This window comes from Salmo salar, chromosome 06 (genome assembly GCF_965601325.2).
Source record: "Salmo salar chromosome 06, fSalSal1, whole genome shotgun sequence".
NCBI classification, from domain to species: domain Eukaryota; kingdom Metazoa; phylum Chordata; class Actinopteri; order Salmoniformes; family Salmonidae; genus Salmo; species Salmo salar.
The window spans coordinates 93,692,990-93,715,978 of record NC_138296.1 but is presented as its reverse complement, the minus strand read 5'-3'; the positions used below and the strand labels follow the sequence as shown (position 1 = coordinate 93,715,978).

Sequence of the window (22,989 nt, the reverse complement as noted above, 5' to 3'; positions counted from 1 at the left end):
TCCACTATCTGCAGCTACTACCATTCGCTTGAAAGCGGTGAAAGTAATGCACAGAGGTGACAACAGCAGGACAGTAGATTATAGGATACGATCATTTAATAGGGATAGTGATTTATTTTCTAAAGCTTTATTATTAATACATTTTGTTGTTGATAAGGCATCATCATGTATCCGGACTCGAGCCTAGACTTCGATGATTCCTCGAGCTCGTCTATCAACAGCAGCAGCAGCAGCACGAGCAGCACCGGCGCAGCATCGTCTACCGGAGATTTCCCCCCGTGTAGCCAGCCATCTCCAGATTCACACACGAACAAACCGTCAATGGACAGCAACATGTCGCGGGTAATTTTTTGGGGGATCTTATCAGAAACAAAAGGAAAACATTTGAATGGAATTGTCTTTGGCATTTTTTAAATATTCATTATGTTTGTGTTGCATTGAGTTTGTGGCAAAATTAATCATTTATTAACAACAACAAAAAATAATAATTGCATATTAGGACTAACTAATAAGACACGGTGATTCTAGCCAACTAGATCGTGAACCGCTCCTGTGAAATGTAGCATTGTCAGCACCATTATTACCTATTACCTATTACCCATTACCCATTACCTATTACCTATTACCTATTCAGATGTTTATGGCATGTTGAAAATGCCTTTATTGGTTAGGTAGGTAGGTAGGTACGGTACAGTCTAAGCCTGCATGGCACCGTCAGACTGTTGACTGATCACCTTCAAATTCCTGACATTCCTAGCGTGGTATAGAAGGTCCATGTTGACCATGTTATAATTTAAGACTTGACTGATGCCATCATGCCAATAGATGATGATGGTGGTGATGATGATGATGATTGGTGTAGCTATTTTTGGCATCATGAGATGGACTGTCATTGAGTAATTATGTGGGATGTCAGAAACCATTTAAAATGCTAATAAAAAATCATTCTAGATGTTGTAAATTAGTACAGAATTATATTTGTAGATACACCATAAATAGTGCTATAAATTTCACGCCAATAACCAAATCATTGATGCACATCACACCCCTTTTGGAAAGGTCAACCTTGCACGTCATTGGATTCAATTGATTCGATTCAATAAATTCAACATTCCTTGTATTGTTTTTGCAGGATGTCTGCGGAGAAACAGACTCTCCATGGCAGCCTCCCTTTGTTCCAACGGTGACTGCAATCTCAACCTCCCTGGATCTGCACTGGATGTTCCAACAGACCACCGTCATCACATCAGCATCAGTCTCCTCCTCCTCCTCCTCCTCCTCATCCTCATCCTCCTTCTCCTCATCCTCCTCCTCCTCCTCCTCCTCCTCCTCCTCCTCCTCCTCCTCCTCCTCCTTCTCCTCATCCTCCTCCTCCTCCTCCTCCTCCTCCTCCTCCTCCAGTGGACGTGCAAAGCTTAGCAGAGCGCATGGCGCAACCCAGTCGTCTTCCAGAGTGGAAGGCAGCAAGAAAGGGAAAAAACAGGCAAGCCTTGTTAAATATCAAGGAGAATTTTGATACATCTTTTAAAGAATTGTCTTGAATGTCTGATGTGCGTGCGTGCACGTGACTGACCAGATAGACTGTGCCAATGTTGTAGCATTTTACGCACGTCTCAGTGATTGATTGGGTCTAGTGTAGAGCCTGTTACTACGCATTACATTTGTATCCTAGCCAAGGAGAGTCTACATTCTGTAACAATGGCATATTTTCTGACACTGCATTGAAGGATGTGTAGGCTTTTTTAGGGCTACCCTTTGCCAAATGTTGAATTAGCCAAGTGATGAGATGGCAAGATTCCTCATGCAGGTCAGGATATGCATTGACAGGGTTCTCATTTGTTGAGACTGATCTAGCCTTCATCAGAAGAGGACGAGAGGAGAAATATCAGGAGAGAGAGGAATAAAGTCGCTGCAGCCAAGTGTCGCAACAGACGGAGGGAGCTCACCGACACCCTGCAAGCCGTAAGTGCACCTTGTTTTCATCTGGAAAAACTACTGTTATGTCCTTATGAAGATGCTTAGCAGAATGGATTTTACCCAAAGTGATTGAGGTTCTCCGTACCTCGTACTATACCAGGTATCTTCTTGTAATTGTCATTTCATAAATGTGTTAATAGATTGATGTGTGGTTCTCCCCTTATAGGAAACTGATCAGCTTGAGGGGGACAAAGAGGCCTTGCAGACAGAGATCACCCATCTCCTGAAAGAGAAAGAGAGACTGGAACAGATCCTATCCACCCACCAACCAGCCTGCAAACTAGCCGTCGCTGAGGACGATGTCGAAAATGAGATCGACAATGACATTGAAGGCATTCTACAAGACACCCCAGATTCTGCCCAGCTGCTCTCCATCTTGGAGAATGCAGACAAACTCCAACTCCCAGAAGGCAATGCGACAGTAGTGACTGGCTCCAAGGGCCCCTTGTTCCAAGAAATGGACACCGTCCCCATCCCAAGCATCTCCATCTCTGCCTCGGCCATCTTGGGTAACTCCAACATCCTACTGTGCTCCAGTGCTGAGGAAGAACCCATGGAGGACCTAGACTTCGACCAGGGTGACCTACAGGACCTGGTCCCCAGCCTGGAACTCAACATGGCTGTGGCCCCTGAGACGGCCCCGTCCGTTCCCGACATCGACCTCCTCGGGGGCCCCTTCTGCCTCTCAGACTGGGAGACCCTGTACAAGTCTGTGGCCAATGATCTGGAGCCCCTCTGCACCCCCACGATGATGTCTTCCAGTGACAGTCCTACATGTAGCAGTTATTACCGCTCTGTGTTTTCGTTCAATTACTCCGAGATAGATCATGTGGCTGAGGAGAAGGGGTGTTGTGAGAGCTCCGAGGGTCTCAAAGGAGTTGTTGGCGGTAGATCTGATTTGATTAACGGTAATCTCAATTCACCCACTCTGTTGGCCTTGTGAATCTGTTATGAACTGGTTGAAGAAATAGGGCCAGTTCCCCACACACAGATTAAGCCTAGTCTTATTAAAAAGTAATAATAATAGCATGTTCAATAATGATTCTCCATTGAAAGTGCTTTCCTAGTCCAGGACTAGGACTAGATCTGTGTCCGGGAAACTGGTCCATGAGGTTGATATTGAATCAATAAGCTATGGTCTATTTATCTATCTATCTATCTATCCCCTGATGTTTTGTTAACCTTTAACCTTTAGCACCAAATTAAATGATTACTGTGACTGTAACAATGTTAACTTCTTCCAGATATATTGGTGCACCTGTGAGGGCTGTTCACTCTCTTGAGTAGTGGTGGAAAAAGTACCCAATTGTCATACTTAAGTAAAAGTAAAGATGCCTTATTAGAAAATGACTCTAGTAAAAGTGAAAGTCACCCTGTAAAATAGTACTTGAGTAAAAATCTAAAAGTGTTAGGTTTTAAATATACTTAAGTATCAAAAGTAAATGTAATTGCTAAAATATACTTAAGTATCAAAAGTAAAACTATAAATAATTACTTATATTGAGCAAACCAGACGGCACCATTTTCTTGTTTTTTAAATTTACAGATAGCCAGGGGCACTGTCCAACACTCAGACATCATTTACAGATAGCCAGGGGCACACTCCAACACTCAGACATCATTTACAGATAGCCAGGGGCACTGTCCAACACTCAGACATCATTTACAGATAGCCAGGGGCACACTCCAACACTCAGACATCATTTACAGATAGCCAGGGGCACACTCCAACACTCAGACATCATTTACAGATAGCCAGGGGCACACTCCAACACTCAGACATCATTTACAGATAGCCAGGGGCACTGTCCAACACTCAGACATCATTTACAGATAGCCAGGGGCACTGTCCAACACTCAGACATCATTTACAGATAGCCAGGGGCACACTCCAACACTCAGACATCATTTACAGATAGCCAGGGGCACTGTCCAACACTCAGACATCATTTACAGATAGCCAGGGGCACTGTCCAACACTCAGACATCATTTACAGATAGCCAGGGGCACTGTCCAACACTCAGACATCATTTACAGATAGCCAGGGGCACACTCCAACACTCAGACATCATTTACAGATAGCCAGGGGCACTGTCCAACACTCAGACATCATTTACAGATAGCCAGGGGCACACTCCAACACTCAGACATCATTTACAGATAGCCAGGGGCACTGTCCAACACTCAGACATCATTTACAGATAGCCAGGGGCACTGTCCAACACTCAGACATCATTTACAGATAGCCAGGGGCACACTCCAACACTCAGACATCATTTACAGATAGCCAAGGGGCACTGTCCAACACTCAGACATCATTTACAGATAGCCAGGGGCACTGTCCAACACTCAGACATCATTTACAGATAGCCAGGGGCACTGTCCAACACTCAGACATCATTTACAGATAGCCAGGGGCACTGTCCAACACTCAGACATCATTTACAGATAGCCAGGGGAACACTCCAACACTCAGACATCATTTACAAACGAAGCATTTGTGTTTAGTGAGTCAGCCAGATCAGAGGAAGTTGAGATGGCCAGGGATGTTCTCTGTTTAGTGAGTCCACCAGATCAGAGGCAGTAGTGATGACCAGGGATGTTCTCTGTTTAGTGAGTCCACCAGATCAGAGGCAGTTGAGATGGCCAGGGATGTTCTCTGTTTAGTGAGTCCACCAGATCAGAGGCAGTAGTGATGGCCAGGGATGTTCTCTGTTTAGTGAATCCTCCAGATCAGAGGCAGTTGAGATGGCCAGGGATGTTCTCTGTTTAGTGAGTCAGCCAGATCAGAGGCAGTTGAGATGACCAGGGATGTTCTCTGTTTAGTGAGTCAGCCAGATCAGAGGCAGTTGAGATGACCAGGGATGTTCTCTGTTTAGTGAGTCAGCCAGATCAGAGGCAGTTGAGATGGCCAGGGATGTCCTCTGTTTAGTGAGTCAGCCAGATCAGAGGCAGTTGAGATGGCCAGGGATGTTCTCTGTTTAGTGAGTCAGCCAGATCAGAGGCAGTTGAGATGACCAGGGATGTGCTCTGTTTAGTGAGTCAGCCAGATCAGAGGCAGTTGAGATGGCCAGGGATGTTCTCTGTTTAGTGAGTCAGCCAGATCAGAGGCAGTTGAGATGACCAGGGATGTTCTCTGTTTAGTGAGTCAGCCAGATCAGAGGCAGTTGAGATGGCCAGGGATGTTCTCTGTTTAGTGAGTCAGCCAGATCAGAGGCAGTTGAGATGGCCAGGGATGTTCTCTGTTTAGTGAGTCAGACAGATTAGAGGCAGTAGAGATGACCAGGGATGTTCTCTGTTTAGTGAGTCCTCCAGATCAGAGGCAGTTGAGATGGCCAGGGAGGTTCTCTGTTTAGTGAATCCTCCAGATCAGAGGCAGTAGAGATGACCAGGGATGTTCTCTGTTTAGTGAGTCCACCAGATCAGAGGCAGTAGTGATGACCAGGGATGTTCTCTGTTTAGTGAGTCCACCAGATCAGAGGCAGTAGTGATGACCAGGGATGTTCTCTGTTTAGTGAGTCAGCCAGATCAGAGGCAGTAGAGATGACCAGGGATGTTCTCTGTTTAGTGAGTCCACCAGATCAGAGGCAGTAGTGATGACCAGGGACGTTCTCTGTTTAGTGAGTCCACCAGATCAGAGGCAGTAGTGATGACCAGGGATGTTCTCTGTTTAGTGAGTCCTCCAGATCAGAGGCAGTAGAGATGACCAGGGATGTCCTGTCCTGCTAAGCATTAAATATGTAACTAGTACTTTTGGGTGTCAGGGGAAATGTATGGAGTAAACTCACTATTTTTTTAGGAATGTAGTGAAGTAAAAGTAGTCAAAAAGATAAATAATAAAGTAAAGTACAGATACCTCCAAAAAAAAGTATTTAAGTGGTACTTTAAAGTATTTTTACTTAAGTACTTTACACCACTGCTCTTGAGAGAGGTACATGTGTATATTGTTGGCGTTGTATCAAAATTAAATGCATGAAAAAAATCATACCATTTGATTCAAAATGGTGCTACATTTTTGTGTTTCATCCTTAAATATAAATGTGAAACTAGACTGTGGTTTGTGTGGATGCCGTTACCAGATTGTGTCTGAACAGGTGAAATTACAGTTTAAGTAATGTGGACATTATTTTACTGTAAGGTGAGATTTCTTTCAGGTTTTTGCTGAAAACACAGTGCCATGTATTTTATTAAGATGTATTTTATGACATAGCTTATTTTTTTTACATTCAAAGTTTTGACTAACTGTTGGTCAAATGCAAAAAATAAATAAAAATAGAACACAGACAAATAAAAATATACTGTTGACAAATCTTAATTGTTGACTGTTTTAATGGAATACATTGCATTCTCATATATAGGCTATTGTTCAGGTCTGTATAGGCCTATAATGATATTTCTACCAGAATAGGTCATATAAGATACTTCTTATATGAAAGCCTACAGCTATGTCAAATACTCTTTCCATAAATAATTGTAATATTGGAACTATATAAATTCATCAAGGATAACATGTATTTTATTTATTTATAAACGAGATCATGTTAATTATTCATTATCGTTAATCTCTTGCCAATATATCACTGTCAAGGCCATTTCAGATAAACACACAGCACTGAGTGTACGGTTGCAGTATTTTTACATCACTACGTGTTTACGCTGCACCGCGATTGCGTTGCACTTCCATGTCCATATTTGGAAAGTTCAGACGTTTTGTCTCCATGGAGATGTTTTGGCAGTGTGGGGTTTCTCTCTGGAAGATTTTCCCGGAAAAAAATAAAATAAAAGACAAAGCAGGGCAGGCAGAGCGAGCGAGTGGAGGGAGAACCCGAGAGAACCGTTGTTATCAGGAAACAAACAGTCCTTCACAGGAATTCCATCATAATAGAGTGCTGTGGAATTCATTTTACATTGCCCGTAGCTGTACGTGTTTATGCTGACTTTAGTTTTATTATTAGCTTGCCTGCCTGCTCCTACCCATGCAAAAAATAGAATTGCATTTTCTATTCTATTCTGTTCTATTCTATTCTAGCCTATTCTGTTCGTGAATTGCCTCTTCTTGCCGTGCAACCTAATACAGACAAGTGTCAGACAATTTAACATAAGTTTCTTCCTAAATAAAAATGAATGCACATTTCTGTCTAATATATATCACTTCTTCTTCAACCGTAATAAATTACATTGCATGTTATACATTATGTTTAGTTCTGCATATCTGTAAGCTCATCATCATTGACTGACTGACAATGTCAAGGCCACAAGATAGTGAAGCCATATTGAAGAAAGTGTCTTCATGTGTTGGGCCTATGTTATATAGTTAGAAAAAAGCATCCGTATTTATAGCTCAGAGCTAAATGCTATTCGTGCCAGAAGACTGTCATCTGGGCATGAAATTCTGCTGAGCTGAGCAATTATGCAACAGAGTGAAAATACTTCATCTATATTCACAGTCTCTGATACCCATTCCAGTCCCTGACATCTCCTAGTGGTCTTCATCTATATTCACAGTCTCTGATGCCCATTCCAGTCACTAACATCTCCCTCATGTGCATGAGGTTAGCTGTATGCCATAACATAGTGTGTATGTGGTATGTGTGTGTGTGTGTGTGTGTGTGTGTGTGTGTGTGTGTGTGTGTGTGTGTGTGTGTGTGTGTGTGTGTGTGTGTGTGTGTGTGTGTGTGTGTGTGTGTGTGTGTGTGTGTGTGTGTGTGTGTGTGTTTGTGTGTCTGTGCATTTTCTGATTCAGTTCGCTTCAAATAAGAGCAGTAGAAGGAGCTGTGAAAGGGATTCTGTTCTACCACTAATATTTTCTTAACGTAAGTCGTCCTACTACTGGGCTACTACAGGTGAATTATACTCTAGCTAGTAGCCCACCTACATGGTCAACCTACCTCTACTGTACAAATACCCCACAGACAGTTACCGGGGCAACCACCACACCCAAACCCACAGCCTTCCGTTATAAGAGTGGAGTGAGGATTGAGGCTTAGTGGAAAAGTTTCCACAGGTTGGGAAGGGGGGCCAGTGACAGGTTTGGGACTGGGCCTCAGATTGTCCTCTGCCTGGGGCCTCCGAATCACTAAGTCCGTCCCCTGGACACAGCCCTGGATATATCCCACATTAAACTGTCATGAAGCAGTGACCTCTTTTTTTTTACTGGGCATAAATGTCTATATTAAATTAGTATTATATGGAACCCTTGGTAGGAAGGTATGCATGGGGCATTTTACACCACCACAGCCAGTCAAATGTGTTTATATTTGGCGGGTCATGAAACTGTTGCACTTGGATGGATGTAATGTAAGGGTATTTTAGGACAGGTAAAAGAATGGTGAACAGTCAGTCAGAAAAAGCCATACTATTCAGGATTCTATATCATGTTCAGTATTCTACATACTATTCAGTATTGTATATACTATTCAGTATTCTACATCGTATTGTCACGTCCTGACCAGTTTAGGTATTATTTGTATTGTAGTTTGGTCAGGACGTGGCAGAGGGGTATTTGTTTTATGTGGTTCGGGGGTTATGTGTATTGCAGAGGGGTGTTTTATTTATGTATTACGGGGTTTTGGTGTATGTTCTGGGTTTTGTGTTCTAGGTTGTATTTTCTACGTTCTGTCTAGTTTAGTTTTTCTATGTTTAGGTTTGGGTGTGGACTCTCAGTTGGAGGCAGGTGTTTCTATTTTCCTCTGATTGAGAGTCCTATATATAGGTATGTGTTTGGGGTTGTTAATTGTGGGTAGTTGTCTTTAGCACTGCTGTAGTAAGTATAGCCTGTTAAACTGTCTTCTGTTGTATATTGTTTTTCCCGTGTTCACATTTATTTAATAAATGAATATGATGAGCACGTAACCCGCTGCGCCTTGGTCCTCTCTACCCAACGACAGCCGTTACACCTATTCAGTATTCTACATCCTACTCAGTATTCTATATACTACTCAGTAGTCTATATACTACTCAGTATTCTATATCCTATTCAGTATTCTACATCCTGCTCAGTATTCTATATACTACTCAGTATTCTATATACTACTCAGTATTCTATATACTACTCAGTATTCTATATCCTACTCAGTATTCTATATCCTATTCAGTATTCTATATACTATTCAGGATTCTATATCCAATTCAGTATTCTATATACTATTCAGGATTCTATATCCTATTCAGTATTCTACATCCTATTGTCATGTCCTGACCATGGTAAGCTGTTATTTTCTATGGTAGAGTAGGTCAGGGCGGGACAGGGGGGTTTATTCTATGTTTTCTATTTCTATGTTGTTAGGTTCTAGTTTTTCCGTAACGTTGCCGTTCCTCCCTCGCTGTCTCCACCTGCTTCCATGGCAGGGTCTTGTCCCCAGCCATTACTTCCTCCAAGGTCCAGGACGTCCTCCATTCCTTCCTCTCCCGGACCCAGGATCCCTGCTCCTCCTGGGCACTCTGCTTGGTCCTTTTGTGGTGGGAGATTCTGTCACGGTTGTCGAAAGGAGAAGACCAAAGTGCAGCGTGTGTGTCGTTCCACATTTTATTTACTTTGTGAAACTATGCAATACACAAATAAACTGAAATGACAAAACAACAAACCGTGACGCAGAGGTGAAACATACACTGACTCAAAATTAATCTCCCACAAACCCAGGTGGAAAAACCCCTACTTAAGTATGATCTCCAATTAGAGACAACGAGGACCAGCTGCCTCTAATTGGAGATCATCTCAAACAAACCAACATAGAAATACAAATCCTGACCTACTCTACCATAGAAAATAACAGCTTACCATGGTCAGGACGTGACACCTATTCAGTATTTTATATACTATTCAGTATTCTATATACTATTCAGTATTCTATATCCTACTCAGTATTCTATATACTATTCAGTATTCTATATCCTACTCAGCATTCTATATCCTATTCAGTATTCTATATAAAATTCAGTATTCTATATCCTATTCAGTATTCTACATGCTATTCAGTATTCGAAATACTATTCAGTATTCTATATCCTACTCAGCATTCTATATCATATTCAGTATTCTATATACTATTCAGTATTCTATATCCTAATCAGTATTCTATATCCTATTCAGTATTCTATATCCTAATCAGTATTCTATATCCTATTCAGTATTCTATATCCTAATCAGTATTCTATATCCTATTCAGTGTTCTATATAAAATTCACTATTCAATATCCTATTCAGTATTCTACATTTTCAGATACTGTACATCATAGATGTTAAGGGATGGGTGGAAATATTACCTAATTAAAGTTTTAAAAAGCAATTACTTTTTATTGTCTATTCCAGTATGATACGTCTGTATGTAACAAGAGTATGACAAGGTCCAACCAAAACTTGACTTCAGCTTTTAACCCAACCCCTATGAATTGGAGAGATGTGTGGGGCTGCCACATTGGGCACCCAGAGAGCTGTTATTGTGGGGGTTTAAAACCTCTACAGGATAGGTGGGTCCACTGCGGGACGGTTGAGCTAACGTAGGCTAATGTGATTAGCATGAGGTTGTAAGTAAGAAGAACATTTCCCAGGACATAGACATAATCTAACTGTACTGTCCAATTTACAGTGGCTATTACAGTGTAAGAATACCATGCTATTGTTTGAGGAGAGTGCACAGTTATGAACTTGAAAATGTATTAATAATCCAATTAGCCACATTTGGGCAGTCTTGATACAACATTGTGAATAGAAATGCAATGGTTCATTGGATCAGACGAAAACTTTGCACATACACTGCTGCCATCTAGTGGCCAAAATCAAAATTTTGACTGGGCTGGAATAATACATTATGGCCTTTCTCTTGCATTTCAAAGATGATGGTACAAAATAAACAACGCATGTTTTTTTCTGTGTATTATCTTTTACCAAAACGAATGTGTTATATTCTCCTAAATTAATTTAACATTTCCACAAACTTCAAAGTGTTTAAAATGGTATCAAGAATATGCATATTCTTGCTTCTGGTCCTGAGCTACATGTATGTCATTTTTGACGAAAATTGGAAAAAAAGGGAAGGGATCCTTAAGAGGTTTGCTCAAGGGCGCAAGGATATATTTTCCACCTTGTCGGCTCGGGGATTCAATTTAACAACTTCTCGATTACTGGTCCAACGCTCGAACCGCTAGCCTACCTGCCACCCTCTTAAATTCCACCTTGAAATCTAGACAGGTGTCTCAATAGTGTCATACTCTTGTTACATACAGTCCTATCATACTGGAATAGTGTTCCCATTACATAGTCCTATCATACTGGAATAGTGTTCCCATTACATAGTCCTATCATACTGGAATAGTGTTCCCATTACACAGTCCTATCATACTGGAATAGTGTTCCCATTACACAGTCCTATCATACTGGAATAGTGTTCCCATTACATAGTCCTATCATACTGGAATAGTGTTCCCATTACATAGTCCTATCATACTGGAATAGTGTTCCCATTACATACAGTCCTATCATACTGGAATAGTGTTCCCATTACATAGTCCTATCATACTGGAATAGTGTTCCCATTACATAGTCCTATCATACTGGAATAGTGTTCCCATTACATACAGTCCTATCATACTGGAATAGTGTTCCCATTACACAGTCCTATCATACTGGAATAGTGTTCCCATTACATACAGTCCTATCATACTGGAATAGTGTTCCCATTACTTACATAGTCCTATCATACTGGAATAGTGTTCCCATTACATAGTCCTATCATACTGGAATAGTGTTCCCATTACATACAGTCCTATCATACTGGAATAGTGTTCCCATTACTTACATAGTCCTATCATACTGGAATAGTGTTCCCATTACATACAGTCCTATCATACTGGAATAGTGTTCCCATTACATACAGTCCTATCATACTGGAATAGTGTTCCCATTACATACAGTCCTATCATACTGGAATAGTGTTCCCATTACATAGTCCTATCATACTGGAATAGTGTTCCCATTACACAGTCCTATCATACTGGAATAGTGTTCCCATTACACAGTCCTATCATACTGGAATAATGTATGATTTCACCTTCCCATTCCTCATGATTGGTCTCCTATTGTGATATTCCTAAGCATGTGCTATATTTACAGGAATAAATCAATGTCATTTGAGTTTACAAGGCATCGTCACTAGACACGGGTGACACCCCAGCTCTGAGAACATGGAGAAGTGAAAAGTACAACCTTGTGTGTGGAATGAGACGGTATAATGGAATCAGATGATAGTAAGCGGAGAGGGATAAGCAAAGCAATGTACTGCAACGTCTTTGTTGTCGTAAGCTACATGTAAAACTGTTTCCAGACCCCAGTTTAACTTTGAATGACATCTGTTATGGTCACCATTAAAGCAACATCAGTTTGACAACTGTATTAGGAGATGAATTGGCACAGGTGGGTGGCAAAAACATTTACCATCTGTTTTCAGCTTTTTGCTTGGTAACTGAAACTAGACAGAATATGCTAGAGCAATGAATGGAAGGACTCGTGTACCTCATGGAGGTCTCTAACCTGAAGAATAGATGCTGAGCTGGAGCGGCATGCACCAAACATGTTTGAGGGAGGACGGATGGACAAATTCCAATATATCTTTGTATTTATTATGTTTATATCTTGTATTTTTCTATCTTAAAATGGATGAAATCGAAAGGGGCACGTGCACTTGAATCCTTGACAGGTTTGAACGTTTTATTAACTTTAGGCCTACTGTTATCCACTACTTATTCTCAGTTCCTTAATATGCTATTAGAGTTGGACGTTTGTCATCACGCCCAGCTAAGAATGGTCAAATATAGAACCGCTGTTAATAGTGCAGCCAGAGACTGAAATAAAAATGTCTGAGAAAACTCATCCTTACAGACAGACAAACAGATATGTTGGCGCGACTGACAGACAGACAGACAGATGTATTGATGTGACTGACAGAGAGACAGATGTGTTGATGTGACTGACAGACAGACAACTGTCTGGGATTTATTTTAATGGAAGAAAAGGGAAGGAAGGAGTGAATTATGGAAGAGTGACATAAATAAAGAGGTCCGTCCATCCGTTGTGGCTGCAGCTGGTGTGATGATACAATAGACAGAGAGTGAGTCAGAGAAGTGTCTGTGCTGGAGGTTTGTGTTATATGGGGTACTCCCCAGAGACATAAACAGATACAGCTGCAGCCAACCAATGTCAGCATGCAGAATGCATTAATGCAGAAGTACCATATCATATCATGACTCCTGGGTTCATTGAGGAGCTGGGCAGTAAGGCACATAACTTGAACAGACAGACAAATGTACCTGGAACTATTACATTTATGAGCAATAACGTTCGTTTTTTTAGAGCATTTGTGAATGAATGCTTCATAATTTCAATTAATAATAATTAATAATAAGGGTACATTTCCTTACAGTTTCTACCTTGGTTCTATCTACTCTCCCACCCACACAGAACGAAACGCAAATGAATTTGGTTTTACGCTTTTCTATAGAACCACAGGTTGAGATTCTCATCCATCATCCACCTTTTGGGCAGATGCTGGCGAGAGCAGCCAACCTCATAGATAGAGGTATTTTCAACCTGAGGCTGAATCCCAAATGCCAGCCTATTTATTCCCTATTTAATGCACTATTTTTTTGACCGGGACCCATAGGGCTCTGTTCAAAAGTAGTGCACTATTTAGGGAGTAGGGTGCCATTTGGGACATAAGCAATCTCACGCCACAGCCTTGATCGTAGTGCAGAAAGACATCAAGAGCAGATGCTTTTAAAGTGGGCAAAGGAAATGCAATCTTTAAACAGTAATTTTTCATTTCTGATTCCTAGACCGATTTATTTCTACTTGAATGAAAATGGTTCTATTCGTTTTTCTGGCTTTTGGAAGAGATGAGAGAATCTCTCTACACTGTAATATAACCAATGGAAGTCTGATAAATTAACACCGTTTCATATTACTTTGATTTGTCTCTATTTAGATTCAACAAATGTATATTAATTAACTGGTGGCATATTTGAACTTCATCATGCCCAGAGAGAGTGGTATATTTTCACAGAAATGTCATTCTTGAAAGCTTACTGTTTTTTGGCAGCATAGTGTTATACTATAGGGCTTCTCCCCAGTGCTGACTCGGCACACGGACCATGTGTGTTCCTCTACTGATTGATATCTCTGGCTGGGCTGCCTCCCTCCTCATCTGTTTAAAGCCTTTGCCCAGACAGACACAGAGGGAATACAGAGCCTTTACTCTCTGGTTACCTACAAAATGACACCCTATCCACTATAGAATGCATTACTTTTCAACCTTAGCCCAGGGCACTATATAGGGAATAGGCTGCCATTTGGGATGCAGATAGGGAAGTAGACTAGAGCCAGCCAGATAGGGAGTAGACTAGAGCCAGCCAGATAGGGAGTAGACTAGAGCCAGTCAGATAGGGAGTAGACTAGAGCCAGTCAGATAGGGAATAGACTAGAGCCAGCCAGATAGGGAGTAGACTAGAGCCAGCCAGATAGGGAGTAGACTAGAGCCAGTCAGATAGGGAGTAGACTAGAGTCAGTCAGATAGGGAGTAGACTAGAGCCAGCCAGATAGGGAGTAGACTAGAGCCAGCCAGATAGGGAGTAGACTAGAGCCAGCCAGATAGGGAATAGACTAGAGCCAGTCAGATAGGGAGTAGACTAGAGCCAGTCAGATAGGGAGTAGACTAGAGCCAGTCAGATAGGGAATAGACTAGAGACAGTCAGATAGGGAGTAGACTAGAGCCAGTCATATAGGGAGTAGACTAGAGCCAGTCATATAGGGAGTAGACTAGAGCCAGTCAGATAGGGAGTAGACTAGAGCCAGTCAGATAGGGACTAGACTAGAGCCAGTCAGATAGGGAGTAGACTAGAGCCAGTCAGATAGGGAGTAGACTAGAGCCAGTCAGATAGGGAATAGACTAGAGCCAGTCAGATAGGGAGTAGACTAGAGCCAGTCAGATAGGTAGTAGACTAGAGCCAGTCAGATAGGGAATAGACTAGAGCCAGTCAGATAGGGAGTAGACTAGAGCCAGTCAGATAGGGAGTAGACTAGAGCCAGTCAGATAGGGAGTAGACTAGAGCCAGTCAGATAGGGAGTAGACTAGAGACAGTCAGATAGGTAGTAGACTAGAGCCAGTCAGATAGGGAATAGACTAGAGCCAGTCAGATAGGGAGTAGACTAGAGCCAGTCAGATAGGGAGTAGACTAGAGCCAGTCAGATAGGGAGTAGACTAGAGCCAGTCAGATAGGGAGTAGACTAGAGCCAGCCAGATAGGGAGTGAGTAGACCTGGGCATTGACTCTCTCTCTCTTTCTCATTCTCGTTCTTTTTCTCTCTCTCTCTGTCTCTCTCTCTCTCTCTCTCTCTTTCAAATTCAAATTCAGATTACTTTATTTGCATAAAATACAATTTGTAGATATTGACAAAGCAGTATAGGGGTACAGCGTTTCAGGAAATCCAGTACAATGCAATGAGGATAATGAAATCCAGTTCATTTCAGTAGTAATAATAATAGTACATATAATCATGGATACAGGTACAATACTACTGCTGTTGTATTGGGGAATCTTAGGATGATACATTTAATTCAATGTATTGACCACCATCTCTCTCTCTCTTTCCCTCTCTCTTTCCCTCTCTCTTTCCTTCTCTCTTTCTCTTTCCCTCTCTTTCCCTCTCTCTCTCTTTCCCTCTCTCTCTCTTTCCCTCTCTCTCTCTCTCTCTCTCTCTCTCTCTTTCCCTCTCTCTCTCTCTCTCTCTCTCTCTCTCTCTCTCTCTCTCAGGAACTGGACATTAAATCACGGATGGTGAAACCAAATTAGAATCTATAAAAATAAACAGAGGAAGGGACATTTGTGGTGGAAGTCCAGATAGAAGTACAGTTGTTCCAAGTGGCCCACGGCTGAGGACATCCTGATCATGCAGGACTGTCGTTGACTCCAAGTGCCCTACTAATATCTAATATCTGACTCAAGACCCAGACAGATTCCTGTCTTGTGTAGAAGTACAGCTGCTCTTGATAAAGGTGATTAAGGATAAATACTTCAGTTACCGATGCCAAACAAACATATTTTATATTTTTAGTTCATCTGTTGATATTTTATACGTTACATTGCATTGGCATTGTAGTTGTTTAGCATCCACTTAAAGTATTATCATTGATCAGAGTTGGTATATACAGGGTTATTAACCTAATGACCAGTCTCTCATGTCACAATCAAAAAATACATTGTCCCACTAGGGGGCGCTAATACTGCAAGGAATATTCCTGAGCGGCTCTTCAAATAAACAACCAGCGTTGTCACAACCAACCAAGTCATTTATTTATTTATTTGCTTGTTAAATTGCCTTGCACATTTCCCTTGCAGATGCCCAGCCCTTTAGGGTCTTACATTAGAATAGAATACACTATATCAGGTCTAGTCTGTGACATGTATGTATCATAAAGTATACGTCAGCTAAGGTTAAGTTAAAGTAGCCTCTTGTAGTAATAAAGCAAAGGTTAGCGGGTCAAAACATCTGTCGCAAAACATCTACATCCTAAATATCTTATTAGTAACAGTTGAAATCTATCCCCTGGAGTCGTAAGAGGGCGCCAATAGAATTCCTGAACCCTTTAAATAGGATCCAAGAACACCAAATAAGAGCAGGTGTGACCATAGCGCGACATGCTGAATGGAAATCTATATGAAAAAAACAGACATGGAAACTGTGTCAACAACAACAACAACCACAACAACAACAAAGCACTAATTATAGTCCATCATGTTTCCAAAATCACTTTCTTTGCTAATACATATGTATGTCAAATTTATAAATAAGTAATACATTTGTGTTTATAGACATCATTTGGTGTTAAAAAAAAATGAACATGAAAACAAAAATGCGCTTTTTTTTGTCTTAATTTAATGTTCGTGTTAGGCATAATGTTAGCAGTGTGTTTTTTTAATTTGTTTTTTATTTCACCTTTATTTAACCAGGTAGGCTAGCTGAGAACAAGTTCTCATTTGCAACTGCTACCTGGCCAAGATAAAGCAAAGCAGTTCGACACATACAACAACACAGAGTTACACATGGAATAAAACAAACATACAGTCAATAATACAGAAGAAGAGAAAAAAAAAAAAAAAAGTCTATATACAGTGAGTGCAAATTAGGTAAAATAAGGGAATTAAGGCAATAAATAGGCCATGGTTTAGGTTAGGGTTAAGGTTAAATGTATGTTTTTTTTTTATCACATTTTAATAAGAAGTGAAATTGTAGAAAAATAGGCTTGGTTTATGACTTTGGTGGCTATGGTAACTGGTGACGAGTCATCCAACAGAGGAAGCCGGAAGTTTCCTCCCATCAGAATGTTGTGTGTGTTTTTTTTTTTTGGTTGCTAGGGGTGGAGCGAACAATGCTGATTTATTTGTTTTTCTTCTTCTTCTTCCATTTAGCCCTGCGGTCTATTTCTATCCACGCTTACGTCTGGAACAGCAACTTCCGCATTCCCGTACCCTCCCAGATACTGATCAGTATTTAAACGGACTGACGCAACGATTTTTTCGATTTTTAGTCTTCAAAAAACGTAGCTACGTCCGATTCACAAATTACAGACACACATTATATCACCTCGGATATTGGACTTAATAAAAAGGTAAATTAACCAATTACTTCTGGCTAGGTTTATGAAACTTCGACTAAGTCGATTAACAGTTCATTTTTGTTACACATTATATAAAATAAAAAACAATTCTGAAAAGTTTTTGCTTTTAATCGTTTTCATAATTGTATTATTTTACAACGAGGATAATTTACGAGTTTTAGCGTGCAATCCCGAGATTTACAGCACTTCTACTATTGTAATGTTTTTGGCGTGGATTTTTTTAGTTATTTCATGTGCAAAATATCTCTTTGTTGTTAGGTAACGTTAGATTGTTATAACTGCGTTTTAAATCTCCTTCAAACGGATACAAAGTATCGAATGAATATCCCATGCAGTTTTGAACACTATTGTAGAAATTTGCGAAAATGCATTTTTCGCTGTTACATTAACGAAGCGGTGGAAGTCTGAATTTTGTCCACGCTGCCAAGTTCAACGTTACGTAAGTCTGTTATAGACGAAACATTACTGTGGGCTATCCGCAGTAGCCTATTTAGAACATAACGTCTAGAATAGACCGAAATACATTCTTTCGTAGGATGGGGAGAAACTTTTTGCTTTAGTTTTCTTGATTATTTTATTTGTGTGGGAAAAGAAATCAGCAAAATTGCATTCGCACTTGTTTCACTTTGCTTTGTTAGGCTACTGTAGCAGAGTAGAAGCACACTCAAGTGTACATGTTTCCCACAGACAGTCTGATATTTATGTTTGACTTGACGTTACAAGGACTAATTTGTAAACTCATTTCCATCTTCATGGGAATTCATTCGATTGCGTTTATGCTATGTTTATTATGATTATGAATCATTATCAGCCTTATCCCTCCTCACCATTTAGAAAGTTCATATTATATCTCTATCTACAATTGAAGTCGGAAGTTTACATACACCTTAGCAAAATACATTTTAACTCAGTTTTTCACAATTCCAGACATGAATTCCTAATAAAAATGTCCTGTCTTAGGTCAGTTAGGATCACAACTTTATTTTAAGAATGTGAAATGTCAGAATAATAGTAGTTATTTATTTCAGCTTTTATTTCTTTCATTACATTCGCAGTGGGTCAGAGGTTTACATACACTCAATTAGTATTTAGTAGTATTGCCTTTAAATTGTTTAATTTGGGTCAAACGTTTCGGGTAGCCTTCCACAAGCTGAATTTTGTCCCATTCTTCCTGACAGAGCTGGTGTAACTGAGTCAGGCCTCCTTGTAGGCCTCCTTGCACCAACACACTTTTTCAGTTCTGCCCACAAAATGTATATAGGATTGAGGTCAGGGCTTTGTCATGGCCACTCCAATACCTTGACTTTGTTGTCTTTAAGCCATTTTGCCACAACTTTGGAAGTATGCTTGGGGTCATTGTCCATTTGGAAGACCCATTTGTGACCAAGATTTAACTTCCTGACTGATGTCTTGAGATGTTGCTTCAATATATCCACATCATTTTCCTTCCTCATGGTGCCATCTCTTGTGAAGTGCACCAGTCACTCCTGCAACAAAGCACCCCCACAACATGATGTTGCCACCCCCGTGCTTCACGGTTGGGATGGTGTCCTTCGGCTTGCAAGCCTCCCCCTTTTTCCTCCAAACATATTGATGGTCATTATGGCCAAACAGTTCTATTTTCGTTTCATCAGACCAGAGGACATTTCTCCAAAAAGTATGATCTTTGTCCCCATGTGCAGTTGCAAACCGTAGTCTGGCTTTTTTTTATGGCGGTTTTGGAGCAGTGGTTTCTTTCTTGCTGAGTGGCCTTTCAGGTTATGTCGATATAGGACTCATTTTACTGTGGATATAGATACTTTTGTACCTGTTTCCTCCAGCATCTTCACAAGGTCCTTTGCTGTTCTGGGATTGATTTGCAGTTTTCGCACCAAAGTACGTTCATCTTTAGGAGACAGAACGCGTCTCTTCCTGAGCGGTATGGTGGCTGCATGGTCCCATGGTGTTTATACTTGCATACTATTGTTTGTACAGATGAACGTGGTACCTTCAGGCGTTTGGAAGTTACTCCCAAGGATGAACCAGACTTGTGGAGGTCTACAATTTTTTTTTCAGAGGTCTTGGCTGATTTCTTTTGATTTTCCCATGATGTCAAGCAAAGAGGCACTGAGTTTGAAGGTAGGCCTTGAAATACACCTACAGGTACACCTCCACTTGACTCAAATTATGTCAATTAGCCTATCAGAAGCTTCTAAAGCCATGACATCATTTTCTGGAATTTTCCAAGCTGTTTAAATGCACAGTCAACTTAGTGTATGTAAACTTCTGACCCACTGGAATTGTGATACAATGAATTATAAGTGAAATAATCTGTCTGTAAACAATTGTTGGAAAAATTGCTTGTCATGCACAAAGTAGATGTCCTAACCGACTTGCCAAAACTATAGTTTGTTAACAAGAAAAACAAGTTTTAATGATTCCAACCTAAGTGTATGTAAACTTCCTGCTTCAACTGTATCTTCCTCCATCACTCGAGTATCCCTGCACATGTAAATATGGTATTGGAACTGACTTTTTAAACATTTCCTGTATATAGTATGCTTACTTACCTACTTTATTGTGTATTTCATATTTATAAACTTCTGACTTCAACTGTATCTATCTATTTGAAGCATGTTTATCCTATTTTGAAACTGAGGTTATATGAGTTAAAATAACTATTATTCATATGTTTTTGCAGTGTCCAAAACACTGCTCCACCATTGGTAGAAGAGGATTGCAGTCCAACTTGTGAGTAAGTAGCCTATTCAAGTCTCATCATCTTTATCAAAATGACCTTATAAAAAGGCTGCAGACATATCCAAGCTGTGTTTGCTCTCTCTCTCTCGCTCCCTTCCTGATATAACCATATTACAGTGTTTTATAGGGCCTGGTTATACAGTGTTTTACAAGGCTGTTAGGGTTCCATCAGGGAAACAAACTGCCTGGTTCAGTAGTTCATCTTGGAAATGGTCTCCGTCACTGGCTGTGTCTGAAATGGTACCCTATACCCTTATATAGTTCACTCCTTTTGACCAGGGCCCATAGTGTTCCATACAGAGGTAAAATATTTTTTGGGGAATCAAATAACAGGGTGGCTAGATTGAAGAACCTAAATAAATAAACTATATTTTGATTTGTTTAACACTTTTTTTTTGTTTTGTTTAGGTTACTACATGATTCCATATGTGTTATTTCATAGTTTTGATGTCTTCACTATTATTCTACAATGTAGAAAATAGTAAAAATAAAGAAAAACCCTTGAATGAGTAGGTGTGTCCAAACTTTTGACTGGTACTGTACATATAGGTAGGGGTAAAGTGACTAGGCAATCAGTATAAATAATAAACAGAGTAGCAGCAGAGTATGTAAAGCGTGTGAAAGGGTCTCTGTGTGTGTTGGAGTGTTAGGGTTATACTTGTGAGTGTGTGGTTAGAGTCCAGTGAGTGTACATCGAGCCTGTGCAAGAGAGTCAGTGCCAATAATAAGAATAAAATAAGGGTGTCAATGTAAATAGTCAGGGTAGCCATTTTGATTAACTGTTCAGCAGTCTAATGGGTTGGGGGTAGAAGCTGTTAAGGAGCCTTTTGGTACCAAAATTGGCGCTCCGGTACCGCTTGCCGTGCTGTAGCAGAGAGAACAGTCTATGACTTGGGTGGCCTGGATGGGAGGAGGCTCAGCTCCAGTGATGTACTGGGCCGTACGCACTACCTCCTGTAGCGCCTTGCGGCCGGAGGCCGAGCAGTTGCCATACCAGGCGGTGATGAAACCAGTCAGGATGCTCTTGATGGTGCAGCTGTATTACTTTTTGAGGATCTGAGGTCCAATGACAAATCTTTTGGGGTATAGGTGTTGTCGTGCCCTCTTCATGACTGTTGGTGTGTGTGTAGACCACGATAGGTCCTTAGTGATGTGGACACTGAAGAACTTGAAGGTCTTGACCCGCTCCACTACAGCCCAGTCGATGTGAATGAGGGCGTGCCTGCCCTTCTGTTTCCTGTAGTCCACAATCAGCTCCTTTGTTTTGCTCACATTTAGGGAGAGGTTGTTGTCATGGCACCACACTGCCAGGTCTATGACCTCCTCCCTATAGGCTGTCTCGTCATCATCGGTGATGAGGCCTACCACTGTTGTGTCATCGACAAACTTAATGATGGTTTTGGAGCCGTGCGTGGCGATGTGGGCGAACAGGGAGTACAGGAGGGAACTAAGCACGCACCCTTGAGGGGCCCCCCCGTTGAGGGTCAGCGTGGTGGATGTGTTGTTGCCTACCCTCACCACCTGGGGGGCGGCCTGTCAGGAAATCCAGAATCCAGTTGCAGAGGGAGATGTTCAGTCCCAGGGTCCTTGGAGGGCACTATGGTGTTGAACGCTGCGCTGTAGACGGTGAACAATATTCTCATGAAGGTGTTCCTTTTGTTCAGGTGTGAAAGGGCAGTGTGGAGTGCAACAGAGATTGCTTCATCTGTGGATCTGTTGGGGCGGTATGCAAATTGGAGTGGGTCCAGAGTTTCTTGGAATGATGGTGTTGCTGTGAGCCATGACCAGCCTTTCAAAGCATTACATGGCTACAGATGGGAGTGCTACAGGGCGGTAGTCATTTAGGCATGTTACCTTGGAGTTCTTGGGCACAGGGACTATGTTGGTCTGCTTTAAACCTGTAGGTATTACAGATTGGGTCAGGGAGAGGTAGAAAATGTTATTAAAGACACTAGCTGGTCAGCGCTTGCTCTGACTACGTGTCCTGGTAATCCGTGTGGCCTTGTGAATGTTGACCTGTTTAAAAGGTCTTACCCAAATTGGCTATGGAGAGCGTGATTACAGTCGTCCACTTTGCCTGTTTGATTGGTTCGTCGGAGGGCGTAGCAGGATTTCTTATAAGCGTTCCGGATTAGTGCCAAGCTCCTTGAAAGTGGAAGCTTTAGCTCACTGCAGCTGTTGCCTGTAATTCATGGCTTCTGGTTGGGATATGTACGGTCACTGTGGGGACAACGACGTCAATGCTCTTGATAATGAAGCCGGCGACTGATGTGGTAAACTCCTCAATGTTATTGGATGAATCCCAGAACATATTCCAGTCTGTGCTAGCAAAACAGTCCTGTAGCTTAGCATCAGCTTCATCTGACCGCACTTTGGTATTGAGCGTGTCACTGGTCCTTCCTGTTTGAGTTTTTACTTGTAAGCAGGAATCAGGAGGATAGAGTTAAGGTCAGATTTGCCAAATGTAGTGAACTATATAGGGTGGGAATTATGGACGGGATTCTTCAATTAAGTATTTGTTGTCATTCAACAAGAGATGACTAGTTTTCATACAAATTTGTTCACTTGAAAAATTATGCCACAAACATTTAGATCAATTAGATGTAAA

At 41.2% G+C, this 22,989-nt stretch overlaps 2 protein-coding genes across 3 annotated transcripts in view; both read left to right on the top strand.

The window, feature by feature from the left end:
• Nucleotides 1-6,288, top strand: LOC106608293 (protein c-Fos). The gene is made up of 3 exons (XM_082977078.1): nt 1-342; nt 1,133-1,962; nt 2,144-6,288. Exon 3 carries the CDS (start codon nt 2,435-2,437, stop codon nt 2,918-2,920), a length of 486 nt encoding a protein of 161 aa, XP_082833204.1. The 5' UTR covers nt 1-342; nt 1,133-1,962; nt 2,144-2,434; the 3' UTR covers nt 2,921-6,288.
• Nucleotides 6,289-17,475: 11,187 nt separating this feature from the next.
• The window catches only part of LOC106608295 (jun dimerization protein 2), a 31,957-nt gene continuing 26,443 nt past the window's right edge, over nt 17,476-22,989 (top strand). Inside the window, exons 1-2 of one of the 2 annotated variants that reach the window (XM_014206158.3) lie at nt 17,476-17,633; nt 20,323-20,372. The gene's annotated coding sequence lies outside the window, so the exon portion shown is untranslated. Of the gene's footprint in view, nt 17,634-20,322; nt 20,377-22,989 lie in introns of both variants that reach the window. The other variant, XM_014206160.3, reaches the window with a different exon arrangement.

Bases quoted from the DNA above. Each gene is read 5' to 3' on its own strand.
- LOC106608293 (XM_082977078.1), top strand. From the start codon at position 2,435: ATGGACACCGTCCCCATCCCAAGCATCTCCATCTCTGCCTCGGCCATC.